The 13,954-nt window shown below is 44.5% G+C and overlaps 1 protein-coding gene and 1 long non-coding RNA gene across 6 annotated transcripts in view; one reads left to right on the forward strand and one right to left on the reverse strand.

Moving 5' to 3' along the window:
• Positions 1-2,558: 2,558 nt before the first annotated feature.
• Positions 2,559-13,954, forward strand: part of ryr1b (ryanodine receptor 1b (skeletal)) — a 59,116-nt gene continuing 47,720 nt past the window's right edge. For all 4 annotated transcript variants that reach the window (XM_062551691.1, XM_062551692.1, XM_062551693.1 and 1 more), the window contains exons 1-3: positions 2,559-2,796; positions 10,524-10,643; positions 11,463-11,564. In XM_062551691.1, coding sequence (XP_062407675.1) covers positions 2,749-2,796; positions 10,524-10,643; positions 11,463-11,564 — 270 coding nt within the window. In that variant the 5' untranslated portion in view covers positions 2,559-2,748. The remainder of the gene's footprint in view (positions 2,797-10,523; positions 10,644-11,462; positions 11,565-13,954) is intronic.
• LOC134099021 (uncharacterized) lies at positions 6,385-13,476 on the reverse strand. 2 transcript variants are annotated; one of them, XR_009941102.1, is made up of 3 exons: positions 13,262-13,476; positions 11,376-11,559; positions 6,385-6,708 (listed from the first exon to the last, which is right to left on the reverse strand). It is a non-coding gene; the product is annotated as an uncharacterized LOC134099021 (long non-coding RNA). The 2 variants fall into 2 exon arrangements; XR_009941101.1 differs by having other exon boundaries at positions 11,360-11,559.

Raw genomic sequence — 13,954 nt, forward strand, 5'->3', positions numbered from 1 at the left:
ACCTCACGAGCATTCAAGATTACACACACCCAGGGAGGTGTCTGATGTGGTTAAGAGCTAAGCACACCACAGCCTTCCTGCTTTAGACGCTCTCTGGCCAAAGCGCCTTTTTTTAAGAGCACACTGGCGTTAGACTTTATTACGAGGTTTAATAATCAAATGATGTTTTTTCAACGTATCAGGAAGTTATCGCTGCCCTTGTGCCAGCTTAAGCAAATTGCTGTGTCAATACTGATGGCCTGTGTTTCCTGCCTCTTTTCTGTTGAGTCTCTTGTGTGCTGGCCCCTTTACTCACCACCGTGCTGTAGTATGTCATCTGAAGTTGAACAGATAGATGTAGTCTGACAGTTGAAGACACATATAGAGCATGCAATGACACTTGATGTGGTCTGTGTGAAAACTGGTTACTGGTTCCCTGTGATGCATTTTGTCCTCAACCTGTAGAGACTGCCATCTAGTGTTCAAAGTGAAAAAAGCCAAACTGTTTCTTTTAGAGGTAATATAATAGAGACTTCACTTCCCAGGATCCATCTGTGATTTTGACTCTGCTGTTGTCATCGAGGAAGTGTCTGAGCATGCCCGTTGAAGTTGGTGCTGAAGGCGCTGAGAAATCCTCCCAAAGCCCAGGAACACTCCTGCCAGATGGGGATGCTATGGAAGAGAAATGAGAGCCAAGGCAGTTGGATGACACTTAGATGGGGATTGTGCAGGTGAGACGCTGTGTCAGAATGGGTTTGTGTGTGAGCGTGTGAACGTGTGTGAGTGTATGGTACTGCTTACTTTTGCCTGTCGTGCCTGAGTGTCTGTCTGATTCTGAGGGGTGTGTCTTTCATGCAGACATTGACCTCTCTCTCTGTGTGAGTGATTGCTGATGTTTCAGCATTTCTAGGATTCTATTTTAGGATGCCGGTTGACCAGGAATAAAGCTTATTAGGCAGGCTGAATGCCACGAGATGATGTCAGAATGGCATGAATAATTGCAAGAGGGAGAGACTAGGTAAAGGGGAGTCAGGGGAAATGATGGACACAGCCTGGAGTAATTTGGGCGCCCGTCTAGAGAGCGTGACATTTTATTTGTGCAGTCACAATGTAAACAGACATTTCTCATGAAACATTTGAATAACCAGATCATCTGTATGCATGTACTGTATGTATGATCACTGTGTTATTAAGCTGTTGGTTGTAGCTAGTAGAAATGAGTCATTATTCTAGACCCACAGCTATAGTAACATATATACTGGAGGGGCCTAATTCATTTGTTTGGGCATCACCCGTATAAAAAAAAGAAAGAATTGCATCTCATATGAGCATGTTAGCCTTACCAAATGAATGTGCTAGATTGCACTGTCAGGAATATCTACATTGCTTCGTACCGCTGTGTGTGCCGCTTTGTACATTTGCTGAATATGCCCTGTCTGGATTATTATTATTATTATTATTATTGTTATTATTGTTGTTATTATTATTATTATATGAAGACAAATGATGATGATGATGATGATGTTGATATGATACTATTACTTAACTTAGCCTTATTTGTTGAGTGATTATCTTAATTTTATTTTCATGGTATATAGCTATAGTGTCCATACATGGTTCGACGTACTGCTATATATATCATCATTGTTATCAAGATTTTCTGAGGGAGAAATGACAAATGGCAAATGGTGAGATTATTAGCTGAATATTTTTGTAAAGCAGCATACTTCAAAGCAAAGACCAATGGACAAATAAAGGCAGGTCAACAACAACAAAATCAACCACAAAAGATCACTACCTACACATTTGAGCACAGGTCACAATAATCAAATAGATCAAGCTGATTATCGCTGAGAAGAGATGTGCCCGCAGGTCAGGTGATGTGGGGCAAGAAGTAGGCACATCTCCCTCTCCTTCTCTTGAGTCATGGGAGCTTCTCACTTGTACCGTTTTTTAAAAGTGTGTGTTGCGCATGCCTGTGTATGTGGAGGAGCTGTGATCTGCGTGTCTCCTTGATGGCCGAGATACTGTAGCACAGCGTGTCCTCCTGCCGCACGCAGCGCTGCCTTCGCCTGCCCACCTCTGTGACCAGGCTGCTCTCGCCGAGTCTCTGCCTCTCTTCCTCTCTGTTTTCCTCCCTCCGTCTCGCGCGCACACACACACACACACTCTTTCCCTTAATAGCATCTCAGAAGGAGGGAGGAGTGAACTGAGAGAAGGGGTGGCCCACTTTCAAATATAGGTGTGTGGTGCTTGAGACATATGAAACAAGCTACAGTATTTGCCCCTCCCTCTCTCCTCAAATTGGCATGGGAGGTGTGTGTGTGTGTGTGTGTGTGTGTGTGTGTGTGTGTGTGTGTGTGTGTGTGTGTGTGTGTGTGTGTGTGTGTGTGTGTGTGTGTGTGTGTGTGTGTGTGTGTGTGTGTGTGTGTGTGTGTGTGTGTGTGTGTGTGTGTGTGTGTGTGTGTGTGTGTGTGTGTGTAAAGGAGAGAGAGAGAGAGAGAGAGAGAGAGAGAGAGAGAGGGGAGCCGTGCGGTGGCATCCTTTTCTGCCTATCACTCTCTCACTGGACACGGTGAGAGGCACAGGACTCATGCTGTCCTCCAGCACACCCACACACAGACAGTGAGAGCAAGAAGACAGAGAAGGGGAGAGAGAGAGAGAGTGAAACAGACAGAGAGACCTGAACAGAAAAGAAAGCAAATAAAAACGGAAGGATTTTTTTCTGCTGATTTCTCCTGAGGAGCTGCAAATAACCCTCGGAGAAGGATGGCAGACGGAGACGGCGGAGAGGAGGAGATCCAGTTCCTGAGGACTGTAAGTTTCTTTTGTTGCTTCATTCTCTCTTGAGTTTGTCCAAACCTCTTCTCCCTCTATGTCTCTGTCTCTCTCTCTCTGTGCGTGTGTGTGTGTTTGCGTGTTGGCTGAGACAGAGTTGGTTTATGGGTTGGTTTGTTAGTTTAGTGCATGTGTAGTATTGGACCTGTGGTGCCGTTGCCCTTTAAGCTTATGTGTCCCTGTTTCCATCAAATGGAGCAGTCAGATGATATTGTTCACTCTTGATTCTGGGGAAATGCTCTTAATTCATGTGTCCTGTGACTTATGAGCCAAGAAACAATTTTGACCTTGAACAATTTGGGGAGTTGAATGGCCCTTGGAGGCTTTCCTAAGAGTTAGACCTCGGCCTGCGAGCTACCAGTTGTGTGGGGGGTTTGGGGTTCGGGGGAATGGACGAGGACAAGACAGGCAGCAGCCAGTGCATCTGTTAGCATCGTTATCTATTAATACCCCAGGAAAGAAGAGGAGAGTCCTGTCAGAGTGAGAGGGAAGCAGTCTAAGAGAGGGGACAGCTGCCTTCTGCTGCGTGTGTACTACTCACAACATGCCTCAAACACTAAGAAAAGCGATTATATTAAGATGCAATAATTAGCAAAGAGTCTAATGAAGAGCTCCAGACAGTGAAAATGAAGGAGTATATTTCTGGGGACTGATGCTAGTAGAGACAAAGCAGCACAACACAGCACATTGGCAAAGGACCTAGATTCTTTTAAACCCATGTTAGTTATGGAGCAGTTTGTTGTGAAAAATGTAGAGATCAGCGCAGATAGACACCTGTGAATCAATAATACATCAAATGTTTTCAAATGTCTCTGCCGATAAAACAGCCCAAAAAAGCAAATGAGGTTCGGTATGCACCAAGAGACAAAAGAGAAGTGATTGTTTTCTTTGGCCTGACACTTGTCTGTTGCCGGGATCTGTCTGGGATTGTGGTCATCCTCTGGGCTGATCCCTTGGTGATAATAGTGTTGCCAAATGGTAAATTTAGGCCTGCTATATGGATGCTGTTTGACTGACAATGCTATTGTTGTTTAAATTGGAGTTTATGTCTGCAGTTAATAAGGCAGGGGAGCACACCTGTCTTTGTTGCTACAGCTGGGTTGTAAACATTCTTTATTTGGAGGATTATAAACAGAGCAGTTCCGTGTTGGTTGTGTGGCATGAGACTAAGGCAAGCATATGTCCAACTTTGACAAAATGGCCCCATGCCTTGTTTATTGCCTCTTTGATGTTGCTGAGACATGCTGGGTTATTTCTAAAGTATGAAAGTGATGGCAGGATATCAGAATCTTTTTGTAACTTGAATGTGTTCCAGGTTGCGTGTGTGTATAGGGAAGGGAACGTCCAATGTGATGATAACTTTAACGTATCTAAAGATCTAACTTTAAAGACGTCACTACTCAGCCTCAGTGTTTCCTAACAGCATACTTGTATTTGATATTGAAATGGATATTAGCGATAGCAATAGATGATGCTAAAGAGAAGACCTATATTTGTGTAGCTAGCTAGTGTAGCTGTGACTAAACTAGTATGGTGTAATAGCTAAACACAGCTAGCTAGCTTATTTCCCAAACAATAGAATTGTGTGGCTTGTTTCCATGACTGTTACAGAGATGATGTGACAGTCAATGTGAGGTCTTCTGGACTGACAGGTGTATGCAAAATCAAAACTTAACAGTTAGCATCAGAAAGGTTGTGTATAGGTGACCTCTTCACCATCGTTCTATTCCTCCAGCCCTCAGAAGAAGAATTCAGGTTGAAGAAAAGAGAGAGGAAGAAATAAAAAAAAAAGACAGCAAAGTTTCCTTTTTTGTCATCTTTGATTAGTTCCATTTTTCATTATATGTATGAATTTCAACGATTATGTGTATGGATTTCAGTCCCTACATATTTAGCACTTGCTTATCTACCACAGTTTCCATACAAGCCTAATAGACTCATGTTCTTTACAATATGAGGCAACTGTCTTGTATGCGTGACTGCCAGGCACTGTTCTGAGGAATCCATCGTGATGCTCTCTGTCTGTAGAGGTACTCTGATGCCTGACACTTCCCTGCTGTCAGTATAGGGAAGGGTTAAAGGGGCAACTGTGTCATTGTTTCATGATGCAAGCTGCGTGAATCACTGGATTGTTTTAGTGTGTTCAGGGGGATGTTCAGGTTGCAGGCTATGGCAGTGCATTCTTTTTATAGTCACGCTACTTTTAAGTGCCTAAGACACAGGAGGTAGAGAGAGGAGTCTGTGTCCTACTTCGCCTGTCTCTGAATCTAATGGGAAAACTGTGTATCCATGCACTGTTCATAACGATACTTAGCCTGACTGTAATGTGTAACTGTATAGGCTACAACAGAAGAGGAAAACCCCACATTCACAATGGTGTGTTGAGGGTGGATGGTGGCAGGGGTTGACATTTAAAAAGAACATTTAGTTGATTTAGCCCTATTCAAATCAAGCACAGTATTCCTTAGCATCACTATTGTTCTCTCTCTGACTTTGATTTATCATATTCCTCTTTCACTACTGCCTTATCCTGCTCCTTTGAAACGGTGATTTGTCTTCTATGGTGGATGTGGACTCAGACAAGCCCTCCCCATGTCTCTGTCTATGTTTGTGTGTTATTTCAGCACATGGCGGAGAGATCTACAGGGCTTTAGGTACTGAGTAAGCTAAGGCCTGAGATGAACACTCTCATACCAGAGAGAGAGAGAGAGAGAGAGATAAAGAGAGCACCTGTTCTGTTTGAGTTCAAGTGGAGGGGATGCAGTGGCCACCTGTCCGTACACAATGAACAGGTGCTAGTTGTGTAGGCCCACAGGCATGCGCTGTTGTGTCTGTGTGGATTCTGCACTGTAACTCAGCCAGTCCCATGTGAGGCATCAATACTTCGGGAGATTAAATCATTAGTGCCTGGTTCGGCACCACTGGCCACAGAGCTATGAAAGGGGACCTACAAATGATACATTTTAGGAATACATTTTTTATATATATTGTTATGTGATGGGATGGAAAGTCCTCACTGTGACTTGCATTCTACAGTAGAGCTGCTTAGCATTCACAGTTTGTCCAGTTTCACTATGGTGCCCTATTTTTACTTTTCAGTGCTTTAAGTGCTTTGAATGCTTTTGTTTAACTCTCCAAGTCCTGGGCCTAATGAGCTGTTGAACATGTCAATTCAGTGCCTGACAGAGTGTTGTGGGGTGGATTAGAACCATGCTTTGCTTTGGATCACCTTGTCCTGTCGAATATATCAGCATTCCATGTTTCCCTGTCATTTTTAAAACCGCTCATGAATGAAGTAAGAACCATAGAATATTACCATATAAAGTTAGAGAAACAAAAGTATTGTGGCACACTCGGAACTTAAAGATGTTTTATTCCAACGTTTCGGCTTACGCCTTCATCAGGGTCATTTGAAGGCGTAAGCCGAAACGTTGGAATAAAAAATCTTTAAGTTCCGAGTGTGCCACGACACTTTTGTTTATATTTAACCTTTACCGCTGTGAGCACCTCACAAGGTGTGCATGTGCATTTACTCATTCAAACGAATAAAGTTAGAGAAGACAACAGTAGTGTATCATATTGCAACTTTATTTATGTTAATGTCATTTTGATAATTTAAAAAGACTGTTCTGGTGTGCAACTGGACAGGTACTAAGTGTGTGTGTGTGTGTGTGTGTGTGTGTGTGTGTGTGTGTGTGTACGGGGGGGGGTTAAGGACATGAAGTGTGTAGTGTAGAGTGTAAAGTGGTAAAGTGTAGAGTTCATATGCTAGGCTGGTGTTGTGGTGGACTCCTGTGTGGGCCGGTGATTGAGTGGAGGGATTGGTCCGTGATCTGTGTCCCGCTGAAGCCTCTCCTCGGGCACTCTGCAGGAGAAACTTCCCAGTATTTGCTGGTCAGCAGCAGAGGGGAATGTGAGAGTGACAGGTGCAGCCACCCAAAATAGCCGAGGAGGAGTAGGGGTTTACCCATGAGGAGAAGAAGTGGGGAAAGAGAGAGAAGAGTCTCAAACAATCAATAGAACTTTCTTGGGTTTTCTAAAGGAGACACGATTGTGTTTTACGATTGTAAACATACTAAAATATAATTTGCCAGCCATGAGATCAGAAACATTGCTCAGAGATATTTTTGAATGTACAGTGTTGGACAAGATTAAATCAGCTCATGCTGGTGATGTTTGTATTAACTACTTGAATGTACCAGACAGCTTTTTTTGTGCCTAAAAACGCTCCTTAGCTGTTCTAAAATCACTGGAACCCATGGCTTCATGGGGCTTAAGCACAATACAACTGTAGTAAGTAAGGTATCCAACCCATCCTAGTAGGTATCTGTCGGATATATCCTTTAGACAGCAATGTTGTTGAATGTAATTCAGTTTTCATCAGGACTATAAAACGTCACAAATATTATAGTATTTTCTAGATACTAGATGCAATATTGCTATCGCAATATTCTGTAGTTCTGCATGACAAAAACAAATACTCAATTCGCTAATGAAGGAGAGGTTTGATTAGAGTTGCAGAGAGTGTATTGTGTCATTATTTTGTTAATTATGATTGAATCGTGTGAATAAAGTCAATGTATTACATTCTGATTGATTTGGTTGAACTAAACACTGTAATAACAACAAATATGAAGTATTTCAATACCTTGCTTAGCTTTGTAAACACTGTGATTTACACAGTTAGGAGAAAGGTAAAGAAAAAGCAGAAAGGTTTGTCAGAAACATCAGAATGCCAGTGCCATGAGCGATTCATTTGTCTCAGCCATATAATGACTAAATAATAGATAACCTACCAATAACTAGTTAGATAAAATAGCACAGTGTGCTAGGGCTCAATGCGAGGGCCAAGATGAGTGCAAGCATAAATAGGTTGTGGATGGAAAACTGGAGTGGAGCCTCCTCTTTGCTGTTGTCCTCCTGCTGGTCAAGTGACATTTTGTCAGCGCAAAGGCTCGCTGACTTCACTCTGACCCACACAAAAGCGTTTGGAAAGGGCAACCCCCTGGACGAGGTAATCCCTGCATTGCTACGTCGGTGTATCGATTGGGCTACCTGGCGTCTGAACCCCAGCGCTCTCTTGCTCGCTCGCTTCTCTTTCTGCTCATCTCCCCATTTCAGCCGTGTCTCAGCGTCAGCAACAATGGACAGGAGGGATTTCGCCCATGCAGCTCTACGTCAGCAGCCAGGGGAGACAGAGGAATCTCCTCTGTGTCTCGGGGGACTTGGGGAAGAGCTGCTTTTGGAACTGTGGTTTCTGGTGCGCAGTAACTGAAACCACTCAGGGCCGGTGTGGAGCATCTGCTGCGCTCCTCAGGCCTGCGCTCCCACTCCGGTCCTCAGCCATGTGGTCACAGCATCACCGTGGAGATTAGTCCCCAGAAGAGCTCCAGCTGACCCGCTCACAGGTCTGCTCTGTGGGCCTGAGTTGATGTGGCCACACACATGATGAGCAGTGGTGTAATTCCTGCACTAATATTTTCTTGTTGAGCCTGTTCTAGACTGAATACATTGGCCTCATTCTGGTACAATAAACCACTGTGACAGCAATTAGATAGATAGATAGATAGATACTGTAGATAGATACTTTATTGATCCCCAAGGGGAAATTCAATTATCACCCTCTTAACCCTTAGATTGCACCTGATACAAATGGCGTCACAGTGTTCTGCCCTCCGAAGACAGCTTTAGATATTGAGCATGTCTACTTGTATGAGATGGCCGTGTGTTGTGTGCCTCCCCGTGGTTCGGATGAGAGGGCTAAGTTAGGGTGAACTCGGATGTGCCTTTCCCATGCCGTCACCTTTGTCCTGACATGCACGCCGAGGTTGCAGTGACGCATTAACACGCATTGCTTTGTCACAACAACACAGCTCTGATTCTCACAGGCTCCCCTCAGCTCCGGGTGTATTTATACCAGGCAGGGTTGAGCCCGTGATATGAAGGGCTCTGTCTGTCAGCTTCTCACATGGCCTCCGTGGGACCCTGTAGACTGATGGAGAGATTATTCTAGAAAGACAATGTAGATCCATCGAAATTTGGCAGGATTTAACAGCTTCATAGTTGGATGGATTATAGGGTCTCACTCTAAATGACCCTCTGAATATTGGCAATTAGGAGAGATGTAATTAGATGAGCACTATAAGGGCACTGAGAGAAAATGGTAGAGTTCACAATGACTACATGGATAGCCATGTAGACTGTTATGCGCTGTTTTGTTATTTTGCTGTTCCGTTGATCCGTCCATATCTCTGTTTTGTCAGTTGTGACTCACCTTGAATAGGTGTTTATGCTCCATGTAAATGGCAATCAGCGAGAAACTGTGCTAACTGGCAAGGGAAGAGAGATAGGGAGAGCGACAGGCCTCTTTCAATCACTCGAGTCTTTTTGAACATGCCTACAGTGTCATCTGATCCTGCTGGCTGCACAGAGGCTATGAGTCACCAGTGGCTGGCTGCTTTTAGAAATCCCCAGCACTGCTACATCTCCATATCAGGGCCAAAGCTACACATACACATGCACACACAAGAGCCAAGGCTACAAACAAAAAGAATATGCATAAAACATAGTGTTCTGCCTTCAGAAACCCTGCTACTGTATGTCTGACCTCAGAAGTTTTCACTCACATCTAGTGGGTTAAAGGTTGAGTGCTGTTTTAAAAATGTTACTGTATATTCTGTTATTAGAAAGAACTGCATCAGCCGTTTTTCAGCATGGCAATATAGCTCGCTATAACACACCATGCTTGCTTTGGAGCGTGTGAACAGGTGCATACTCTCTTTGGACTGATGGCATTCTGTCCATCCAAACTATATGACAACACTCTCACTTATTCCCGTTTCTCTCTAATGAGAATAAATGTACTCAATAGCAGCCGTAAAAAGCGTCTCGATCATACTGCATTCTGTCTCGCCAGGAGCGTGACGGCTGTTATGTAAGCACACCATGCAGCCCCAATCCGTGATCCCATCTCGGTATTTACTGGCATGCCTCAGAGTTTAGGATATTTTACACAAACATGCTACAGAGCCAACACGAGGTGTAGTCTCTCTTGCTTGGAGTCGAGGACAAAGCAGGTTGCTCCAGATTCCCGATTTGGAGAGGGTGAGGGGACAGGACAGAGGTGACAGTTCTGGGGTGGCTGGTGATAAATGATTAGCCAAATAAAGATAAAAACAGCCCGGGAACGCAAAAAAACCCCACATGAAGTCAGTGAAATGTAACGATAATAATGTTACATGACATGATAATGTAGCTACAGTAAGCAGACTCATTTTGCTAAGATCAAATTCAGCAAAACATATTGTGCGGTGAGCCACACAGCACTTGACTCATGAGAGAGCAGCGCGAGAGCGAGAGAAGTGGCCGGTGGATACGCTTACATAACGACTGACTGGAGGGGACAGCTGAGAATGCTCTGTGTCAGATCTAAGGTTAAGGAGGTGGGGGTGTTTATTAGTGTATTTACACCCGGGAGCTGATGGACTGGCGTGTGTGTGCGTGCGTGTGTGTGTGTGTTTGTCTGTGTGTCGGGTCACTGATCCCGTGCGGCACCCCTCTGTGCACATTTATTGGTGTCGGTCCAATCATCAGGTATTGCTGTGAATTGTCACCTCTCTTATTGCCTTTGTCACGCTGACCTCAACTATGGCCTCACAATCCCTCTCTCTCTCTGTCCCCCTGTCTGTGTCTCTCGCTCACCCCAGGGTGATCTGGTGGTGCTGCAGTGCTCTGCAACTGTTCTGAAGGAGCACATCAAGATGTGCCTCTCCTGTGAGGGCTTTGGGAACAGACTCTGTTTTCTGGAGACCACATCTAATGCTCAGGTGAGCACTGACACAGTGACACCCCCACCCGTCATACAGCATGCACACATACACATACGCATACGCATACACATACACATACGCATACGCATACGCATACGCATACGCATACGCATACCCATACACATACACATACACATACACATACGCATACGCATACACATACACATACGCATACGCATACGCATACGCATACACATACGCATACGCATACGCATACGCATACGCATACGCATACACATACACATACACATACACATACACATACACATACACATACACATACACAAACACATACTGTACACATACACATACACATACACATACACATACACATGCACAAACTCATACACATACACAGTTACACATACAGTTACACATACACATTCATACACACACACACACACACACACACACACACACACACACACACACACACACACATACACATACACATACACATACACATACACATACACATACTGTACACATACACATACACATACACATACACATACACATACACATACACATACACATACACATACACATACACATACACATACACATACACATGCACAAACACATACCCTTACACATACACATACACACACACACACACACACACACACACACACACACACACACACACATACATACACATACACACACATATACACTGTCATGCACATACACATACACATATTTACACACACTTCTTATCTCATCCACCTAATTCCATGGTCAGGATGGGATCCATTCTTGTCCGTTGTCCATGTGGTTGACCGTTCGTGGTTTCTTATTGTCCCTCTTGTCCAGAAAGTTCCCCCCGACCTGGCGATCTGTACCTTCGTCCTGGAGCAGTCCCTCTCCGTGCGAGCTCTACAGGAGATGCTGGCCAACAGGGTGGACATGTCTGAGGTGAGAGGCAAGAGTGCACTGGTGACATGCTGAGACAGTACTTTTTCAAATCCACATTTCCTCTTACAGATTAAAGACGTTCTGGATGACTAAAACCAAGAAAGAAACGAATCTGGTGGAAGTTATGACAATTATTAATTGTGCAATTAATCAAATGAATCAATGAATCACTTTAAAAGTTAATAATGACTTTCAATGACTATGAAAACAATCAAATCGAAATCTACCAATTATTGTGTTGCATTCCATTTTACAACAATGCTCTTGATATAAATCCAGCACACTCCTTTGCTGTACAGTGGAACTGTTGTATACAGTATGTGATCATTTTCACATGTATTTTCTTTTATTTGTTTCAAGTTTAGAAAATAGATGGTCTCAGTATGGGCCAAGTATTCATGATTCTGATTTGCACCCTAATGGAACAGGGCCGGGTTTCCCAGATTCGTTAAGAAGCTCTTAAATGCTAAGAACTTCTTAGGAGCGTTCTTAGAACGTTCTTAGAGCGCTCCTAAGAAGTTCTTAGCACTTAAGAGCTTCTTAACGAATCTGGGAAACCCGGCCCAGCTCTATACTAGTGGAAGTGTGACTCCAGTAGAGACGTAATGATGTCCTGCAGGGTGTGCATTAGACATGGTGCAGTAGTCTGGGCTGTAGTTTCTGTTTCTCTCTCAACTTCTGTAGATATCTCTTAAGAGATGCAACCAGCTAATCCTTTAAATCAGTTTCCAGTGAAATGTTCCATTGGAGTGCAGGGCTTTCTGATAATGTATGCATTTTAAGGGACTAAAGCAATTATTTAAGGAAAAGTCTTGCCAGCACATTCCTGTTCAGCTGCATTTGGTCTCTTTGTTGAGGCCCATTTGTCTCTATGCTAGCTTGGCAGGAAGCCAGTACAGCTGGAAATATTGGCTCTTATTGTCCTCAGTGTGAGCCTTTATTTGCTGTCGTGACATAAAACGCACGACAGCATATTTGAGACAGGATCAGCGTACAGACAGAAAACAAGATGGGGACCAGTTAAGGATAGGAGTAGGACCTACCTGAGCAGGCTCTCACAGACTCCTCTTCACGGTTGCTCCTAAAGTGTTAGTTAACCTCACTGTGCCTTTTGTCTCTTTTCTGACCTCTCACCCCTGCCCTGCCAACCATAGGCAGTCGATTTGGACCAATGGGTATGTCTTTGCACATGTCATATCCTGTTAGTGTTTGTATCCAACTCAACCCCTTCCTTCCCTCACACGTACACACACGGTCTCCCTACTGAATGCCCCCCAGGAGAAATAGTGCTGTTGACTTCAGCTCATAGAAAACCCTGTTGCAGCACCCTCCGCCACAGCAGAGCAACTGCCCCAGTAGATATTCCTGCTAGTGTTACATGCATTACTTCTGAACAGATCTGAGTACGCCCTCAGAGCACTTTATTGGAGAGGGCTGTCTGTGTCTGTTAAGTGGAATAAAGTAACTCCCCCTCCCCCCAGAATATATCACCCTCTCTCGGCTCTCCCAAGTACTCATCTACCTTCGCACTCTCATTCTGTGCAGACAACAGTGACTTCATTTCATGCAGCACTATTCCCATGGTGTTAACATCACCCCTCTTTTGTTTGATGTTGTCGTGCCATGTCGTCATTTCCACTAATGACATCTCGTGCATCTCGCTCCATTAATCCTCTCTTCCCATGGCGTTTACTCACCTCTGGATCAAGACACTGAGCCCGTCTCTTTCTTCCCTGGTTCACTTCTCTCTCTATTCCAGCATGTCCATACCTCCTCTTCCCAATGTCATTCCTTCGGCCCATTTTGTCCGTCTTTTTTTCCGTGTAGATTCCCTTCCCATAGCTCATTTCAAACATAGAGAAAGAGCGCAGTAGTCCTCACTGACTCCCGTTGTCCCAGGCCGCGGACCCTTAAAGACCGTAAGCATTTGACGTAATGAAAACGGAGCCCATTATGCTTGTCTCAGTTGTCTGCATTAGCGTTCCGCACCTACCTTTGTAATGGGGGGCTTTTGCGTGCGCCGTGGTCTTCTGGGCCGGAAGGCTGGGATGAGAATAGCATGGCATGAGGCCTAGGGAGAGTCCCTTCACATGGCAGCGGTAGGAGCTGGCGCTGGGTAGGGTGGGAGCAGACAGGGTGCACCTGGCGCGCCCGCTTACTCTCTCAGACGCTCGCTTTCCTTCTCGCTCTTTCTCTCCCGCTCTCTCTTACACACACACACACACATGCGCGCACACACGCACACAGACACAGAGCCAGCGCTAATGTAATGGACAGATGAGTAATGGGCTAACACACTGACCAGTTGTCCTTGTCCAGTCCTGGATTATGTTTGCTTAACACCCTCAGAGCCATTGGCCTGCCCTCTGACATCTCCGGCATCTCTCATG

This window comes from Sardina pilchardus, chromosome 13 (genome assembly GCF_963854185.1).
Source record: "Sardina pilchardus chromosome 13, fSarPil1.1, whole genome shotgun sequence".
NCBI classification, from domain to species: domain Eukaryota; kingdom Metazoa; phylum Chordata; class Actinopteri; order Clupeiformes; family Clupeidae; genus Sardina; species Sardina pilchardus.